General features: G+C 50.6%; 1 protein-coding gene across 2 annotated transcripts in view; it reads right to left on the reverse strand.

Moving 5' to 3' along the window:
• Positions 1–6,361, reverse strand: part of PRRX1 (paired related homeobox 1) — a gene marked incomplete at both ends in the record, with an annotated part of 40,249 nt that extends 33,888 nt beyond the window's left edge. For both annotated transcript variants that reach the window (XM_082311533.1, XM_082311534.1), the window contains one exon: positions 6,121–6,361. In XM_082311533.1, coding sequence (XP_082167659.1) covers positions 6,121–6,361 — 241 coding nt within the window. The remainder of the gene's footprint in view (positions 1–6,120) is intronic.
• Between the last annotated feature and the right edge of the window lie 13,577 nt (positions 6,362–19,938).

Below are 19,938 nucleotides of genomic sequence, written 5' to 3' on the forward strand. Positions count from 1 at the left end.
CCAGCAATGCAGTGATTCATCCTCCCCAGAAACAGAGGCCCAAGTCTGGAATATTGTGACACTTGGTAAATACTCGTGATGTACTTCATTATGCAATGGAGGCCCAGCAGGAGCACAGCTCCCTCAGGGCTACTTAATATGGGTTTCAAAAACGATTAAATATATCATAAACAACTTGCAACCAGGAATAAACACCTATAATCCCATCAAGCCATTCTGGTGATGTCAAAAACCATGGGAGCAAACTCAGTTGCATGGGGGACAAAAAAAGAACATATTCTCGAAGGAATTACGATCCTACAATTCCCTGTCTGCCTTGTCAAACACTCAACTCTCCCAGCCCCTCCTGCTTATACTCTGTCCATGCTCTTGCTCTTTCTTTCCAGGCTTTCTAGCGTCACATATTTTGATGCATGTTGCGCCTTTGCCGAAAGGCAAAAGGATCGTGCTCCTGAATGCAGACAGCAAAACTGTTTCATGCCTGCACAGAAATATTCCACCAGTCTGAAAAAAAAAAAAAAAAAAGTTTTTTGCATGACTCAAGGCTGCTGGTCAAGTCTTTAATACTCATCAATTGGCATACATATAAGCGGTCCATTGAGTTGCATGCAATGACTCGTGTGAGTAAGGATTGCACAAATTAACCCTGAGATAATATTTTCCCATGCGATCACTGCTTTATACATCATCAAAAAGATGGAAAATAGACTGGCTAGTAGTGGAAACTCGGTGCAGATGACAGAAAGCTGATGTTCATTAAAAGTGTTCTAGCATTTTAAACCAAACCTTTAAGTTTTATGAGAGATTTCAAAATCTAATTTTCATGGAACTGTTTTCATTACAGTAAGGGGAGGGGGAAGTAAAAACCTTCAGCAAAATCTTTTTCAAATTAAAAAGCTGGAAGCTTTGTGCGGATGGATTGAAAACACAAATACCATCAGCAAATTATGAGACCTTGAGAACCAGGAAGCAAAACTGATTATGATCAAAAAAAGTGAAATTCACAAACAAACAGAGTCTAGTTTCGCCCGTCAAAAGGCGGGCAGCATGGCCTGCACTCGCAAACTGAGTTAGCTCCCTCCTTCAAATTCACAAGGCTCTTTTTTCTTTGTTAATAACAACGTGTTGTCCATTTTGGTTTGCTTTTTGGTGCCTTTATTTTTATTTTCTTTAAGACTCCAGGTTTGTGACAGAGTCACATTTCCATCTTTTGTCTCCATCCAGAAGCTGTAGAAATTTATGTGAAAAACACAAAACGTTTTTCCACTTCAAACTGTAGGATTCAGGGATGTAAGAAAAATATCCAACATGCCGAGATAGTTGCTGGAACAACCACGCACCAGCCAGCCTGAGAGTGAAATTATAATCGATATGCCCAAGGAACATAAATGGAAAGAAGTTAAACTTCTAACAACTGCTGTGTGTTAGTTATCTGTTATTCAACCTTTACTCTAGCGAAAACTGTTCGCTCCTCCTGCGAGAAGCCTCTAGGATACGCACAGTACAACTGGCACGCATAAAGTTTACTCCCGCAATAAAAAGCAAGCTGTTGTATTTTTCACGCAGATAACATAAACAACAAGTGCCTTAAAAATAATATTGATCTGATCCTCAGTTTTTCCACATCAGCTGCTGGAAGGGGAGGATTGGTTCTGGAAAATCTTTCTTGGCGGCACTTGGTAAGGATGCTCACCGCTGCCCGCGGGGTGAAAGGCACCGGCCGGTTTCCCTCTCTCACCCTGTGCAACCTGTGGACTTCAGCAGCCAGCTGCTTCCTGCAGGCTCTCCCTCTGCCCATCAGCTGGGCAGGACAGGAGAGGAAGAAGATAGCTGCTAGATTTAATTAATTTCCCCTGCTTCTCCCCCTCCCCCCCTTTTCTATTCTTTGTACATCCCAGGTCTACAGTCTCAGCATCTTCTGGGAATAAGGGCTGTGTTTTACTAACAAAAGAGCCACTTAGTACTTCAAGATAAAGCAGAGGTTTGCAAAGAAAACCCTGCAGTTGTCCCTGGTGCTTCCTCTCACGTTCGCTCTCCATGGGACTCATGCAGCCCAGAATCGCTTTTCACATTTCAAAGCAGTGGCAGAGTTTTTCCACCTCTTTTTTAAGAGTGCTGTCCTGTCTCAGGCTGCCACTAACGACAGCATCAGAGGGCATAAGGCCAGGCAGCAGCGGAGCGATCCCTGCCCCAGCTCATCCTTCCAGTCCGAGACTCGTGGCTCCCCGAGCCGGACGCTGCCTCCATACACTGCTGCAGCGAAGAGCCGTCCTCGGGCCCCTCTCCTCCCTGAAATCGTCTTCTGCTTTTTTGAAACCATTTCTATTTCTGGTCTCCGTAAAATCCTGTGGCAACGAGACCCATCATCAAACGACTTGCCGGCTGAAAAAGCCCTTCCTCGTCCTCTCAACCCGCCGCCTGAGACGAGGGGGCTGAAGGCAGCACAGATGCTCTGCTTGACCCAGCCTGAGCAAAGAAACTCGCCTTCTCCCGGCCGCCCCGGCAGGCTTTCTGCTTCCTTCGGAAGGAGCAGCAGTGCCGAGGGGTCACGATGCCCACTGAGACAGAAGTCGTGGGGAGCCGCAGGCAGCCTGCCCCCCAGCTTGAATCGCGAACCAGCCCTGAAAGCCTGATGCAATCTGCCAGCCTGGGAGAGAAGCGCAGCCCCCAAACTGCCATCGCTTTTATACTGCGGAGAAATTAAAGGACAGTAATAACTCCAATATGCAGAACTCGTGCATGTACTGGACCAAAGCGTGGTTTATTCATTCCTCACAAAAGAAATCTAGGCATAAAAATTTTTCTTTTGCTGCTCGTGCTTTCTTTGCATCATTTTACGAGCCATCAACAGTGAGACTCAAAGAAACCAAAAAAAGCAGAGATCAAAAATGCCATCTTCAAAAAAAAAAAAAAAAAGAAAATAGCTAATAGCTTACCAGCTCTGGATTTGGAGAATTAACAATGCTCAGAGCCATGAGCTCTGGGAACCCATATGCCACCGACAGGTTTCTGCCACCCCGAAAGGCACGGGAGCAATAGGAGCTGATTGCTGGGAAGCTCGGTGGGTCCCCTCTGTTGAGCTGGGACCCGCATTTTCATCCCAGTTTTAGCCAGAGTCAGGGAAAGCCCTGCTACCAAAGCAAGAGTTGGTTGTAGTTTAACAGGTGGTTCTCCAAAGAAGAGGAACTTGGACTGCAAAGCCTTCCTGGCTAAGCGGCAGAGGCAGGGAGGTTTGCTGCGAATTGTAGCAGCTTTTAGGGTATGGTTTTCAGAGCTGCAAGTTGAACTAAAGTCAATGAGAGTGACAGCTTCGCAGCACCACTGAAAAATCAGCTCCTTAATACGCTGACAGTTCTCCCTGTAAATATTACAATCACAGCTACTCCCAGGGATGTTGGTTTTTTTTCTTTTTAATAAGAGAAACGTTTTCTCCTGAACCTCTTTCAAATGAACTAGTGGTGAAACAGTTCCTTCAATCTCAAATGTCCAAATAAAACCTTTTGTCATTTCTGTGTCAAACTTTTTCCCTTAATTTTGGATTACAAAAATAGCACCAATAATTTGGCTTTTCACTTCAGTTTGGGACGGAAATCAGTGACGGACTAGCTGACTTTCCTCCAGGTTGGAAGAACATTTTTAATATTCTTGAGACGTTCCACAATTTCTCCAAACGGCTTTTACCTTCTCTCCCTTAGTAACATGGAGAATAACCGAGCCCTGTGTTAGCTTTTCCACTGAACCAGCTCTCATTTTTCACCAAGAAAAGCTCATACCTCCGTTGCACTGCCTAGCTCCAGCACGGTCCTTTTCCTGCGTGGATTGCAAAACACTTCACAAAACACATGCAATAGGTGGGGAAACTGAGGCACAGAGACTCATGGGATCTGCTAAACGCATCAATGAAAGAGCCAGAAAGCCCAGATGACAGCTCTGCCCAATAAACCAAGAGAATTTATCCCCGTGTTTGGTTTTTTTTTTTTGCTTACTTTAGAATACTTTTAAAACTTTCTAATTCACCACAACGGCATTAAAACTTTTACAGCATTCAGAGAACTTCTAATTTATTTCAAGCTGTAGTTTGGTCCCGGCTTGGCAATGCTGGCTGGGAAACACACCCTCGGATTGGGATTTTTGGTCCGTTTCATGGTCTAAAATCAGGGCGAGTATCAGGGAAACACAGCCCCTCTTTTCCAGGCTGACCAGGCTAGCTCCAGAGAGCTCAGCAGTTGGCAAGGGGCAGCATCAGGAGTAAATCGGCTCCAAATAAAATATGATAAACGAAACCGGGGCGGGGGGGGCAATAGAAGGAAAGAAAGAGTTGTCTACCTAACTTGTTGGTTAGTATCTCGGGGACTCTCCAGCCGCAGTATTGCGGCGCAGGCAGCTGAACTGGGGGGGGGGGGGGGGGGGGGGGGGCGAGCAACGACCACTGCCTTCTCCGCTAAAATATACACCTTTAGGGTCAGAAATCGCATTTTTCGGGGTCCTAGGAAGGGAAATTTTTTAAGGCAACCTCCCATCGGCGGTCGGTCTGCCAGCCGCGCCCCGGCCCGGCTCTCCGGGAGGGGAGGGAGCCGCTCCGGCCGCCGCGCACCCCTCGCTCCCCTCCCGACCGCGCTCCCGCAACGAACCCGCCCGGGGCTGCTGCCTCCCCGCCCGCAGAAAGTGTCCGGCCGCGGTGAAGCTCGGCGATCCCACCGCTGGTAGCGTAAGGAGCGGCTGCTCTTTGGAAGGCTCCCCCCTTCCCCCAACCCGGTTTCCTTCGGGATACTGAGAAAGCCACGTCGGATCCAGGGGGAAAAGAGGGCTGGAGGCGGCTGCCGGCGAAAGGGGAAAAAAAAAAAACAACCACAAAAAACGAAAAGCGAACGAAAATTACAACTGTTTTGCAAGAGCAAAACAATTTTTCTTTTTTCTTTCGCCGGCAGCCGCAGGGCTGCCCCTCGGCCCGGGATGGGGGGCTCCCCGGGAAGGCAACCCGTGTCCGCAGCCGCGGCCCCTGCCACCCCACGGGAGCCACGGCGGGGGTGGCTGCAGCCAGCCCTTACCCACAACGAAAATCGCGGCCAGTCCCTGCGGCCGGGGATATAGATATATAATTTTTTTTAACAGAAAGCAGACGGAGGGTACGGGGGGGTTTGCTGGCCCTGCGCACCCACCTCGCCCCGCTCCGCCGCCGCTCGCCCTTTCTGACAGCGCTGCCCTTGGAAAAGAACAAGCGGCGCTTGGAAAATGCCGCGCAAGCCGGCGCCCGTCCCCGCCGCCCTCCAGCCGCTGGGCTGTTGTTTTACGGCTACTTGCGTTCCCAAGCGAGGACCCGTTAGGACGGGCGGTTCAGAGGCCGGTCTGAGCCCTGCCCTGCCCTGCCCGCCGGGCCTGGGCCAGGCCCGCACCGGGAGAACCGGGGCTCAGGGAGGAGGGGACCGGCGGCTCCACTTTGCAGCCGCGCACGGCCCCTCGGGCTGTTTGCAAGCCGCGATGCTCCGGGCAGGTCGTCGGGCAATCGTCCGGTCCCCATCCAGAGCCCCGAGCAGCCTCCCGGCGTCACGCAAACCCCGGCGCCGGTCCCAGCTCCGACGGGCCGGAGGCACGGACGGACGGATGGATGGATGGAGGGCAGCTCGGTCGCCTGCCGCGCCTCGCCCCGTCCAGGCAAGCCCCGTGCTCAGCCCCCCGGCAGGCGACGGCAAAGGGGGCTCAGCCCTCCGGCCCGATGCTGCCCGCGCTGTTGTCCTCCGGGTCCCCCGAAGGGCGACGGAGCAGCGCGGCGCGGGACCCGACGAGCGCGGCACGGCGGCCAGGGGCAGCTCGCCGCTCCCCCTTGCCCGGGAGGCGGCTGGGGGAAAACAAGCGTTTTCGCAGGCCGCCGGGTGCCGGCCCCGCCGAGGGCGGGGGGGAACGCGGGCACGGCGGGGAAGGCCGGCCCGGGGAGCGGGGCGAGCCGGCCCGGGGAGCGGCCGGCGGCTGCTCCGGCCGCTTCCCCGCGGGAGCCCCCTCGGGGCCGGCACCGGCCGCCGCGGCTCCCCCGGCCGCTCCGCCCCGGCAGCGCGGCGCACGTGGAGCGGCCGCAGCGGCCCCTGGCCCCGGGGAGGGACGGAAGGGGGGTGTCCCCGCACTTACTGTCCTGCTGCGGGGTGTCGCTGCCGCTGGTCAGCCCGGGGGACTCCAACAAGCTCCGGCCGGGCTCTCCGCCGCCCTCGTCCGCCTGGGCGGCCACCATGTCGCCCGCCTCCTCCAGGTCCAGCAGGTGACTCACGGAGAAGTTCTTCTTGGCTTGTAAATTGTCCAGGCCGGCGGGGCCGTCGAGGCGGGCGGGCAGCAGGGCCTGCCTCTCCATGGCGTGGGCATAGCTGGACGCCATGGTGTCGAGCGGGGCTTTTCTGCCCTCGCCCCCCCGGGCGCCCACCGCCCCCGCTCCCCCCCAGCCGCCGGCCCTTCGAGGGGGGATGCGCAAGGACCGAAGGGGGGGGAACGGGACAGGACCCGACGGCGGCGGGAGGGGAAGCCCGAAGGGGAGCGGGCAGGGCCGGGCTTAAAACATGCCGGAGGGGGAGAGGCGGCGCGGCCGGCTCGGGGCGCCGGGGCGGCGGCGCGGGGCACGGGGAGCTGCCGCCGGCCGGGAGGCGCAGGGTGGCTGTGGGGCCGCTGGGGCGGGTGCGCCCCGTCCCTCCGCCTCCGCCGCCGGCGGCTCCCCTCCCTCCGCCCCTGCGCTGCCCTCCCCTCCCCTCCGCCCCGCACTTCAAACGGCGGGGGCGGCTCCGCGCCGCTCCGGCCGCGCCGGGCACCCGGGGGAGGGCGGCCCGCGGGGCCCCGCCGGGACGTGGCACCGGCGCGGCCCCCCCGGGGCGGGGGTGGGCAGCGCCGGCCCCGCCGCGCTCATTAGCTCCTCGTGGGGGGCGGCGGGGGGAGCCCCCGGGTTGGGGCGGGAGGGCCGCGAAGCGGGTGGGGGGTCCCCCCCCCGCTCGTCACCCGGAGCTGCACCTGGAGGGGAGGGTGGGCACGGCCCTGGGCAGGGTCCCGGGGCAGAGGAGAGAAACGGTGAAAATGAGAAATGCAGATGAAAAGGCGACAAAGAGAAATGGAAGAGAAAGCGTGAAAGGGAGAGGGAAAATCACGAAAGAGGAAGAAAAAGTGCGACAGAGAACTAAGAAAGAGAAGACAGACCAAAAGGAGAGCAAAAGCAAGGGGGGGCGGGGGGGGGGAGGGCAAAAAGAGAAACGGCAAAAAGACAGCAGGAGGAGGACGCACTTGGGGCTCCTCAGGCCAGCAAGCAAAGAGGTCCCAGCTGTCCGGCCTGGCCCCTCGGCCAAGGACAGGCAGAGGTGCAGGGAGGTACCCCCAGACCCTCACTCGCAGCAGAAGGGCCCCGAGGGCAGCAGGGCTGGCGGTGAGGGGCAGGGTCCTGCGGGCCAGGAAAGGCCGCTGCATCCCGGTGGCTGGAGCCTGGGCTCCGAGCTGCCACAGCCAGCCCAGAATTTCCATCCCCCCTGATCTGGGGAAAGAACATTTGATGCCATCAAAGGGCTCCAGATTGAAAACAGATGTGCTTCCCCAAGCCTCTCCATGCATTTAATTAAGGCACAGGCATGGAGGAGACATTTTCATCATTAGTTTGCTTTCAGGCCCCCCCCTCTGGTCCCAGTTTACCCTTTGCAGTCTCAAAGACCCAAATGAGCATGGCAGGGCTGCGGAACTCTGCTGTCCCCGCCTTGGGAGCGAGCAAAGCTGGTGGGCACAGGCTGGAAAGGCCAGGAAAAGCGCTGGGGCAAGGTTGCACGTGTGCAGAGAGGTGTGGGTGTATATACACCCAAAAACGCTGTGTGCGCATCTATGTACAGAGCAGTGTGTGCCTCCTCGTATGCTGGTGTGGCCCTTTTTCTGCATGTGAGGGAGCATTTGAGCGTGATGTCCTGCGGTACATGCCCATGTGTTGGATGGGGAAGGAGCTGTGTCTTCACACGGGTGTGCAGGGCTGCATCTGGCTGGCTTCTGTATGCAGGCATCTTGTACCCTGCCTCTCGGGGTCTCCAGGTTTAGGCACAGCAGGGTGGGTGGGTGTACGCACTTCCATGCTCTGAAGAACTGTAGACACCCCTGTGGGCTGCCCAGCGCATCAAAACCCCTTTTCTCTGCCTCTGCTTTTCCCAGAGATTTGGTTGCCTTCTTTCTTGGTGGGCTGGGTTTTACCCTCTTTCTCCCTGTTCTCCTTCAAATGGATATTGCAGCTGACCTGGCTGTTCTGAGTGGGTGCTGGGGAGTCCCAGCCATAAACACCCCTTTCCACTGGGGAAGGCAGGGAGGACTGCTTTTAGCCCCAGGCAACCTCTGCTATGGATGTGACAGCAGAAGCCACAGAAGCCAGAACAAGAGCTCTCTGTGCCACCTTCACCAATATTCTCACTGACGTCCCTGGTAAGAAGTATTTCTTCTTAGATCTCCCCATGTCTAAGGGCATCCTCCAGACAACCATCCCTCCCAGCCTCAGTGTTTGGGAATGCAGCCCAATACCAGCAGATGCCCTGGAAAGATGGTGGGTGAAAGCATGTTGGTGCTGTGGGTGACCACATCAACACATGTGCGTCTGCTACAAAGGGAGAGTCTCTCCTGCAAGGCAATAAAGGGGCCCAGCTCCAAGACTGGCTACTGTGGCTTTACCCCGAAGTGAGCCACAGGTGCTCCCCGTGCATACAGCAGCTGCAGGCTGAACAGCAACATGGGATGCCAGATTCACATTCTGGAAGTGGCCTAAACGCTTCCTTGCCCAGATGCCTCCTGCGGCACAACTGGATTTCTGTGACTGGGTGGAAGAACTCTGCTGAGGGACAAGATGAACCCAAGGGAAACTCTTCCAGCTCTGTCTGTCTCAAAAGAAGGAGGGTTAGAAACAGTGGGAGGCCTCCAAGACTGTACAAACACCACAGACCTGTGACTCTTCTTTCAACTTGCTATGACCAGGCAGGCCCTAGGCCAAGGTGCACCTGCAGCATGGAAATGAGCGTGGTAGGAACCCCCTGGGCTCTGAGAGGGATGATGACCATGCTGCCACCGCAGATAATAAACTGCCTCCCTCCCTAGATCATCTGTAGTGCCTTTAGGACCAAGCTAGTCCTTCAAAGCAGCGCTGCCCTGTTCTGCATGTGCCAGAGGACAGAATTAGTGGAGCATCCATGGTACTCTGCTCCATGGAGAGCCTGGTTTGCCTATGGGAAGCCTAAGGAAGGTAGAAGTAGAGATAGTGCCAGGGAAAAAAATCCCACCAGGAGAAAGTAGTGGAAAGTGCTCTTTGTAGCAGGGTGTCCTATTGTACTGAGGATCAGCCTAAGCTTGAGGGAATGGGTGGGATGGGTGAAGGGACCTTGTCACATGCAGGAAATAAGTCACATGAGAAATAAGTGATGGACCAAAGCGGCCCACAAAGATCATGAGCAAAAGACAAACAGAAGAGAAAGAATCAGAAAGATGAGGAGAGGGAGGGGATGAAGGACCTGCTCTCTGAGCTCCTGGGTGAGCAAGCCAAGGGGCCTCAGGGCCCTACATAGCTGCAGATCTCAGCCTGCCACTAAGAAGTAGGACTATCTTTACAGGAAAAGCATGAAACATCCCTTCCTTAGCTGTTTCCTTTAACTTGATTCAAAGTTTTAGAAAACTTAAGGTTAGAGTACAGGCAGATATGATCACCTTACCTGAACCCTCAAGGGTACAGCCTTCTAGTGTTCATCATCTTCCCCTCCAGCCACCAGCATTGAAGGCAGAAGAGGACAGGACATTTGCCACCTATCTCAGATGCATCAGTTTCTTCCTGTGAGAGCGTCCAATAGCCAGCCCATGCACTCACTCTACAGTCTCCAGAGTTTCTGCAGGATAAATAGCCACAGGACGGGTATGAGCCACACCTGCTGTAATCCAAAGATCTCAACACACTTCCTGCTGTTTCAGATGGGGAAACTGATGCAGAGGCAGCTTGTCCTCAGCATCAAACCCAAAGCAGAGGTGATAGGATACGCCAGTCCTCATGACCCTGAGGCTAGAAAGGACTCCCATGCCACAGATGGCCCATGACAGCAAATGCATGTACCATTTCAACATCCCATAGGCCATCAAGTAGTTAGTTAGACATCTATTTCCCACCTCACCACTGGCCCGGTGTCAAGCTGAACAAATAGCTCCTGATCCCCACCATCCTCCCATCCCACCTTTCCTCTCCAACATGCACCTGCCTGACAGCTGCTTGCAGCCCCATTCCTCCACCTTGCCAGGCTGTCCAGGGAATGATTGCCTCCTGCTCACGCTCCCAGCAAGGCAGGGACCTCTGAGCCTCTGCTGCCAGGGATGGAGGAGAGAAAGCCCAAAGGTCCTGAAATAGCCAGGAATCTGCTAGGTAAAGCACCCACAGCTGAGAGGCCAAGCCTCACACTGCAGACAGCAGCTAGACCCCAGTTTGGCCCTTCCTGCTCCCAAAAATGGTTATCATTTTGAAGGACATCAATGAGACTCACCAGCTGGAGCCCTGCCTCAAAACCTAGCTATCTCCTACACTGTGACCACATCTGATGCTCGGAGAAGGTGAGGCAGAAACCACAAACTCTTCCATTCTCTCTCCCCCAGTTGCATACCAAGAAGGGGAAAACCAAAGATCTGTGCTTCTGCAGATGACCAGCACATTTGCTTCTGCTTTCTTTTCTCATAGAAAAACACAAGTTCAATCTGCAGTGTCAGTGAGAAAATCTCCAACTTGAGTATTTCCCCCAATTCCTGCAATTTCCCATGAAATCCTTCACTTGGAAGTTCCTGACGTTCCCAGCTCCAATGTATGGGCTACCAAAGTATGCTATAAGCCGTCAGAAATGTTCCCCTCACCTTCTTGTCTGTTCAAATAGGGAGCTTCCTAGCACACTTCATAGCCGCAGTCTGGGCGACAGTCTTCAGGTGCAACAAACAGGAGCTGACAACCTTCCCAAGGGTCTTGCAGCCAACAAGAAATACTCAGAGCAGATGAGCAGCTGGGCAGCAGTAACACCCCCAGGGCAGCTCACACTCCTTGTAGTTGGCATTAGTGGGATGCAGGAAGGCACCAAGCACTGAGGAAGCCAAGCTTTCGCCTGCTCTGCTCCTACATTCAGCTCTTCTGCACTGACCACCACATCACATGCCTTTCCCAGCATAGACTATGACATTTGGTTCAGGTGCCCTAAATATCTTCTCTTCTACCCAAATTAAAAACAAAAAAAAAACCAGGCAGAAGAACCTGTGGAGGCTGTGACACACAGGTGTGGATTCTCAGCTGTCTAATAATATCATGGCACTAAGGTGATATTTTTCCCTCACATTTTGCTCAGTGAGGAAAAGTAGTTTGGATCTCTCTTCCCTACCTTATTTTCATGAAACTTGTCAGCATGTGATGCCTTAGAGCCCTTTTTTGATCTGCCAAATTTGTTTCATCCTAGCAGTTTAAAAATAATATTTGCAGGAGGGCAGCAGGGAGAAGGAGGAGCTAACAGCCAGTACTATTGCACAAGCTTCTGCTTGTAGGAAACCTGATGATGAGAACACAAATGATGACCAAAATTATGATAGCACAATTTATTACTGCTCAGCTATTCTGAGACATGCTGAGTACCCTCCAGCACCACTTTCCTGAGGACCTTGGCTGGATGCCAGCAATTCAGATGGTTGATTCAGAGGACAGGAGGGCACAAATGGTTCTTAGTCCTCTCCTAGGCCCACAGTGACAGCCACTTTGGAGAGGGAGCACTCCAAGATAGACCTCCAGCCCTTTGCACCCTGAAACATCAGCCGCAGCTCCTTAGGGGCAAGCTGATGAGAGGCGTCAAATCAGAGCATCCCTCTGCTGCTGGCCACTTCTCAGGCTGCATCTGTACTGTCCCGTCCCTTGCCCAGCCCAGCAATATCCCCACTGCTGGACTCTGTTGCTGATGCCCAGGTGCTGGGGAGCCAAACCAGAACTCTGCTGCCCTGGAAAGTTTTCCTCCCATCACCCTGTTGTGCTGGTTCACTGAAATGTCTGGTCTCAAGCCTCTTTGCACTTGCTCTGCCCAGGGCTGGATAAGAACTATGCTGAGCTGGAGACAGAAAGCACCTGCAGGAACATATGTCTGCATATAGGTGTATCATCTTACACATGTGTGTGAGCGTTTGGGTACGTATGCACACACTCAAGTCTGGAGCCCAACCTCTCCTCTCCAAACTCCTGCTACACACTTGGGCCAAATCTCCCTCTTTTCTTCCTTTCTTCCCCACATAGAGGTGTGTTATTAGGTCTGTGGGGATCAGGTAGTCTACAGTCATTTCAAGCTGTAAACTCAACATCAGGGTTTCTTTTAATCCCAAACATCTTGATATCATCTGGAAATGCCATGAGCAGTTTATAATTAGGGTTTAGCATGCAGATTAATACCAGCAGCTCCAGGGTGAACAGACCATCAGAGTCTAATCAAAGCTTAAATGGGGCAGCAATTTAAAACTGAGATTTATTATTCCTCTGCATAATATTTTGAACCAGGGGCTGAGTTCACATCACACACAATCATTCCTGGAAGTGCTATCACATCTCCAGTCAGAGCGAGGTGGCTTGTTACTGCTTCATGGGGGTGATAAATACTAGGCTTCAGGAACTTGTTTAGGAATATCGCAGGATTGACACTGTACAAGATTTAGAACCTGAGGCAGGAGAGCACTTGCACACATGCACAACGCATGGGGCTCCAGCCCCACGTGGATGGTGGGGCAAGGCCACGCACTTACTTACATTTTTTTATGCTGGGTACCAGTTGTAATAAGGGAGGTGGCCTCAGGATGCTGGCTAAGGGGTTCTCTGTTTGCCACCTGCTCTGGCCGTGTGTGGGTGGGGGTGAGGAAGGATGGGAAGGTATGCGTTACTCAAGGAGGGGATAAAGCTACCTCACAGCAACAGAACCATCACGGGAACCGGCACCATCTAACAGGCTTGGTGGCATGCTCAGCTAAGGGTTGGGGAGGGAGTTCTGAGCCAAATGCAGCCAGGGAAGTCTCCTCCTGAATGGTATGTTTGCAAAGTCGCATCTGGATGGCCCCTGGGAGTACCCCCAAGTCTCCGAGGTAGGGGCAGCTGGGCTGCCTGTGCAGCACCGGGGTTGGAGTTTTCACTAGCAGGGTTCCTACCTTTTCAAATCTGCCTTGCCCAGACCTCCCCACACCCAGTTAGGGCTGGAGCCCTTCCCTTGCCTTGTCATTTATAAAACACAAGTGGAGGAGGAGGCTGGGAGAGTGGAAATTTGTTCATCAGTTTGTCTGTAAAAGTCCCAATTTTTAGATTTCAAGACAGAGTTTCAACAGTTGCCACCTAGCTTTCAACAGAGATGACAAGCACGTTCACCAGCTGGCAATGGCAAGAACTAGTCTCCTATTTTCTTTTTTTCTGTAAGCTTTCCACCAAGTAGAAGAGGGGCTGTGAGGAAGGGGATGTCCTCATCTGCAGCCTGGACGGTCTGTGGATCTGAACTAGAGTTCAGCTCTTCATTTTCCTGGCTTTGCTCTTGCTAGGGATGCCCATGTGGCTGTCAGCTCTGCCTTTGGCCCTGGAGGCTGCCTCTGCAGGAGGTGTGTGTCAGCACTGCCCTGAGATGATCCCAAGGATCAGCACCATGTCTGAGGTGGAGGGAGCAGATGACACACATCGTGGCCTCTCAAGATAACATAAGATGGGGGTTCATGGATTCCACTAGGAAACTGCAGCACTATCAGCACAAACATCTCCCCACCATGGCTTAGCTCCAGCGGCCAGGAGCCGCATGAGCACAGGGTGACAGGGCACAGTCCTGCAGGTGGATGGCACTTGTCTTCACCACACTAAGCCTGCTCCATCCCCTTCAAAAATTTCCGTGGGCTTACCTGCCTCCGGAGCCAGGACTCTGCCTAGTAAGCAACCAGGCTGTGGCCCTTTCAGGTTGCCTACTCACCTACCATGGCTACCTGGAGGCACTGAGACGGCCACCAGGAACCCCCCCGGCAACAGAGCTAGCCAAGCTAAATTAGGACTAAGCCGCATGTTCCCAAGGGCTCAGACTTGAGCTGGCTCCAGAGCTGGCTGCGTAAGGAGCTGTAGGTTTGGATAAGCCAGCCGTTTAACCGGGGTTTTATTACCAAGCAGGGTAACAAAAGCACTCAGAGGTCACCCGGGAACTTTAATCAGCACCGAGGGTCACTGGATAGCAGGCTAGGCGGGAGGAGGGCAGGGCCCAGGGCACGCAAATAAATAAATAGATGTATTGAAACCACCTCCCTTCCTCCAAGTGATCTCCTCTCTCTCTCCCCTTCTCCATGCACATTATAAAGATCTCTGCTCTTTACAATCAGACATTCAAATGGCCCTGATTTCACCAGCAGAAACTCCAAGATCTCCTGCAAATTTATCTGAGAAGTTTATCCACAAGGTTTGGTTGGGTGTTTTTTTTTAAATCCCTCACTGCTGGAGATGAAAGTTCAGTCTGCTGGACTGCTCTTGGGCTGGATATCAGATATCCCTAACCCCAGAGAGAGAAAGCGTCCCACCAGCTTCTCTCCCCTGCAGGAAAGAAAAAAAAAAAAAAGCCCTCCCATAATCAGAGTCTGGGCAGACAAATTGGCACCACTGTTTTCGTCTTTTCTCCCTCCACCCCCCTTTCTAGAAGAGGACTAACCCTTCGGAGCACAGTCACAACTCACAAATATTTGTGGGTATTATATTGCAAGAGGGAAAAAAATCCAAAGGAAGGTAACCGTTAAAAGCTTAGTCCCTCTCCCATGGAAAGCAGCTTTATGCACATCCATAAATCTCCTTTGTAAGTGGTCATTAAAATTGCGTCTTGTTTAATTTTTTTTTTTAATCTCGTTTAAACACTTTTTCTCATCTTGCAAATGAATGATGTCATTGGCAGGCCCAGTAATGAACTGAAAAAAAAAAAATCAACTTTCTAATGTTTTGGGGGCTCTCTCAAAAAGTAAACATTTCAATACCAGTCTGCTAATCCAGCCAAATACCTAAGCTTGTGCTTAACAACCAACTTGTATTTAAGTGCCTTGCTCCCACGGGGACATCTGTCCACACTCATCTTCATGCACAAAGGATGTGCTTAAAGTGAGGAGCACGTTTAAACTGCTGCAGGATGAGAGTCCCTGGGCCTGGCTGCTGAGCTGCTGAACTACTCATTGCACGGGCAACACAACGTGATGGAGACCCCACAGCTGCTGCACGTCGGTGCTGGGCACCGGTCATCCCTCTCCTTCTGCAATCTTGAGACTGATGTCCTCAGGGTTTTCTGCATTGCTGCTTTCGTTCTAACAAACAGTCAAGCCCACCTCTTTTTTTTGCCCACTGTTCAAAGGACAAGGCTTTCTCCAGATGCCACAAAGCACAATCATCACTAACCTGCCCAGCCCTTTGCTTCACAGATATGCCCTTGACACTCAAAACACCATTTGTTTGAAAGGCTCCTTGCCGGATACTTGTGTTGTTTGGTTTGGGTGTGTGGCTGGGGTTTTTAGGTTTGTTCTTTTTTTTTTTTTTTTTTTGGAAGCCATTTTAATGAAGTGGAAGCAAAACCAAATAGTAGGCTGCGCAAAGGGGGAAAAATAAATGCAAAACTTGAAAATGAATAATTGGTGTGGTTTTAATTAAAAAGCGGTTAACTGTTTCGGGGCGAAGACCATGGGTTTGGGTTGACACTGTCTGAACCCTAGAAAGAGCACGTTAAGCTGTTCACCATGCTGTGGGTTAAGAAAATGGGAAATAAATACATCCCAGCCACTTGGAAAACTAAACCATGTTTAGGGCTCAGCTGTAAACTTTCTTCAGCAATTTATTAGAGTTCCAGAAAACACTTGTTGAGTAGCCTTGGCCTGCAATAAATATCCGTCCTTGTTTGTTTGTTTTTGTAATGGGAACAAAACCACATCTTTTTCTTTCTAAAGTGGATAATTTAATTACATGGCAAGAAACACATTCATTGTCCAGACTACCCAGAGAAGATTGCCACGAAACTTGCCGTTCAGTGGAGAGAGGAGGGGAACAGAGCCAGCTGATACCCAGAATTGGTTTCAGGGAAGATTTCCTTGTTGGCACGTCCACTTACACTGGAGATGACGGTAGCACTGGGAATGTCATTACAAACAGGAGGCGGAGACGGGTGCCTCTGTGTAAGGCAGTTCTTACCCCAAAGGATGTGGAGCATCGGCGGGGCAAGGCAGACATGAACGAAAGGGAACGAGGGACAGTGAAGGGAAGGGACTTGTCTGGGCCACACAGCAGGTCCAAGGTGGCAGGGGGAGCTGAGCTCCAGCCCTCCATTCTCAGCCTGCTGTATGCACTCACAGATTTGTCGTGATTTCCTCCAGAAAACTCAAACCCCAGGTTTCTGCCTCTGCTGCCAGCAAGGAGTCTGTTGCGTCCGTGTGTCAGCCCCGCTCCAGGAGCCCCGCTCAGCTGCTTGCTGACACGTTCTGTGTGCCTGGTGGGGCCTCTTTCGGACCAGTTCCAGTAAAATGGGTGTTTGAAGGCAGAAAACCACTTCTTTCCTTGCATCTCACATCTGATCTCATGCTCTCTCTCAAACCTAGCTCCCATCTGAAAATATCAATGTTTTCTTCTAGGGGCTGAAATGCTTCAACATTTCTTGCTCTGCAGGCTGTCACCCCTTCTGTGGGCACTTGTCCTGGCCTCAATGGTAGGAGGCAGATAGTGGCAATAATCACAAGTACATCTGGAGGTGATACCCTATGAGAACAGGGAGTGCTCGTGAGCATCTGTCCCCTTCCGTGCCCCCATTTTTGGGAGACTGCCTTGCAGAAAGAGAAACAGGAGTCAATCTTTTAAAATCAGTTCTTGCTGGGTTTGGTTCGCCCACCCTCTGCAGGCAGCTTGGCTCTGGGTTTAATGCTAGAAAAGTCTCTGAGCTGAAATAGCAGAAGGGTGGTACTATCCAGATAAGCAATTGCCCAGTGCGCTTTCCCAGGGACAGCCCAGCAATTATGGTCAGCAATAAAGAAATCTGACGGTTGTCAAAACACAGACCCTCATTCCTCCAAGCTCTTCTTGAGGGGCACAATTAGCGTGCTGATGTGATTAAAGCCACGTTCGGCTCTGCGATAGGAGAGCCAGATGCACCCAGATAACTCCTCCAAAGCCAGCCGCTCGAAACCGAGGCGTTGGTTACCTGATTTGTAGCCAATCAAGTAGAAATCAACCATTCCTGTCCACATAGCTACATCATGCCGTTAAACAGCCAAACCCTCTTCTCTTACATGTCTTTGAGGGAGATGAAATCCATATGGCCCAGAGAGCGAGCGCAGGCTAGAGATGGAAGGAAGGACAGAAACAGCATTTCTTCAGGACAGAAGACAATGGAAACGTTTCCACTGATTCCAATAGGTTCTGAATCAGCGGCTGCAACCAATTTTCCTCCTAAATGGACTTCCATATGTCTAAAAAAGTCTCGCAAGTGCTGGAATTTGTTACAGAACAAACCTGTACTTTATTACTCTGCTCCCTGACTCTGAGTGTTTCTCCCTTTAAATTCCTTGGTCAGCCATTTCTGGGCTTCGGGGTTCACTTTCAAGAAATGCATTCACTTCTAAAGCAGACATTTTCCACGAAGCAGAGAAAAGTCTCCCCCCTCTGCCCCCAGACTTCATTCTGCTGGGAACTTGTGTCTTTAACTTCATCAGAAAAATAAGTGGCTTTATGTGCAGAGGAAAGCACGGGGAGGAAATCAAGTTCACCAGACCTGAAACCTTCTCTGCTTTACAGATAGCCTCTGAAATGCAGATATTTGGGCAAAAGCCTAACAAAGCTGATTTTTACCAGAAATTTTCCATTTTCCACTTCTCAAAACACAGAAGAGATTTTATTTTGCCCTCTTTGTGACAGGCATCTTTAAACTAAAGATTTTTCTATTTCCTTTTTTCATTAAATCAAAGCAAAAATTGGCAGAAGTGGACTTTTTCATTTTCATCAAAAACTGTTTTGTAAGGAAAGAGAGCCACTTTCCTGCCCACGATATGCATGCTATGTACTACATTTAAAGGGATTTAGGAACCTACGTACCATTTTCAATAGCGGTTTAGGCACTACAAGGGACATTTGCATGACCAGCTTCATATCCATATTGCAGTACCATCAGTAAAGGTTAAGCAGTTAAATACCTTTTATCTTGTCCTGAGGTGTCAGTGAAAGCCAGGCTTTCTACAGTGTCTTGAAAATACGGCTTAAGTTTGATTAAGTTCCTAAAACCTAATAGAATTTTTAGAACTTACTCCTAATGCTATACTGAAATGGCCATAAACATTATAGTTTTCAAATTAATCTATCTGAACAAAAATATTTTGTATTTCCTTGCAAGAATGAAAACACAGGAAGAAGGTTTCAAAGCAACTCCCCCAAGGAACATCCCTAAGGCCCCATTTAATTCCCAATTTTAAGAAGTTTCTAAGCTTCCAGAGTATTTTTTTAGTTGATGTTAACTTTAGTTTAAGGGTGTTGTTTCAAAATGAAATCTCAAAACATTTCATTAGAAAACAAAGCCAAAACGCTTGGATTTCTTTTTCTTCCTTTGCCAGAACAGTTCGTCAAGCTGATGTGAATTCACAAACATTTTCAGCCAACCTAAAGCACAATCTTTGGCAAATAAATAATTTGCCTAAAAAAAGAAGTAATTGTCCCATTCTAAGAATAAGGATAAAATCCGTCCGTGATTTTAAGTGCTCAGACTGAACAATGATGGAGTATTTGCCCTGATGATAGGAAAAGGAGAAATAAATTTTGCTTATTACTTTACATATATATTTATACATATCTGAAATTTATATACACGCACATACACACACAGCCCTTTCCGTCCAACATGAATGTTTTCAACACAGAAAAAGTAAAGAGAAGAGATTTAGTGCTGATTAGAACAAAAGTCGCACTGTACCTTACAGATTTCAGCATGTCTCATTAAAACCGGGCTTGAAATATACATATCCTTTAATAAATAAAGCTTAAGGTACATAAACACGGCAGCGGATATAAATTATTTTAACCAAAGTATGTAGGGAAAAAAAAATTACTGGAACACCATGATCCAGGGCATTTTACAGTAAATTGGACTTCATCAGCGGTTTTGCATTTTTATTTGATTTTGGAGTTCCTCCACTAAAGCTGTAAGTTTTGTAGAGTTTATTTCACACCTTGTAATTTAAAACGTTACACTCCATCGAAATTCCTCTCAAAAAAAGGACCCGAGTAATTAATGTCTTTGGGCTCAACGTTCATTCTATCCCACTAGTGTGAAAATTCATAAAAATAAGACATGGGATTAGGAGCTTAACAGCCTCACACATTTGCAGAGCTGCTGCACTGGCAAATATTTCTCTGCCCTTTCGGAGCCGAGCGCTCTCCTGGCTGCTCTCATTTATTTCGTTGGATCATCCGAGTCATTAGAAAGTGCCTGAAAAGAAACCTCACGTCTTGTGCTCGTGTTTTTTCTTGGAAGCAGATAAATAAAAGGGGTTTGGGCCGTTTCTTCCCATGCTCTGCTGTTTTCTTCATTTGGTGGCAGGATGTGCTTTAACTCCTCATGGAGACAATGGGAATTTTGGCCACTTGCAGCAAGGGGACTCCAGATGCCCTTGGAAAGGAAGCAGGACCTGGGTTTTGATTACCAAGAGATGAATCGCTTCCTTTATGAAAATGGCCTGGGTTCTCCTCCCTGGTTCCAAGGAGGTGGAACAGCTCCGGGTTGAATCACAGACTCCGTTTTGCCCTCGGCGGATTCATAGATACAACTTTGACCAGAGTTTAATTTCGGAGGGACATAAACCATTCACGAAGTTGGGCTGAATTTGACAAGCACCTTTTGCCAAAAAAACAAACAAAACCAACAAGCCTAATACAGGAGGCTCTTTTTTAAACTTCAAAACATTTCA

Source organism: Platalea leucorodia, assembly GCF_965183815.1.
Source record: "Platalea leucorodia genome assembly, chromosome: 5".
NCBI classification, from domain to species: Eukaryota; Metazoa; Chordata; class Aves; order Pelecaniformes; family Threskiornithidae; genus Platalea; species Platalea leucorodia.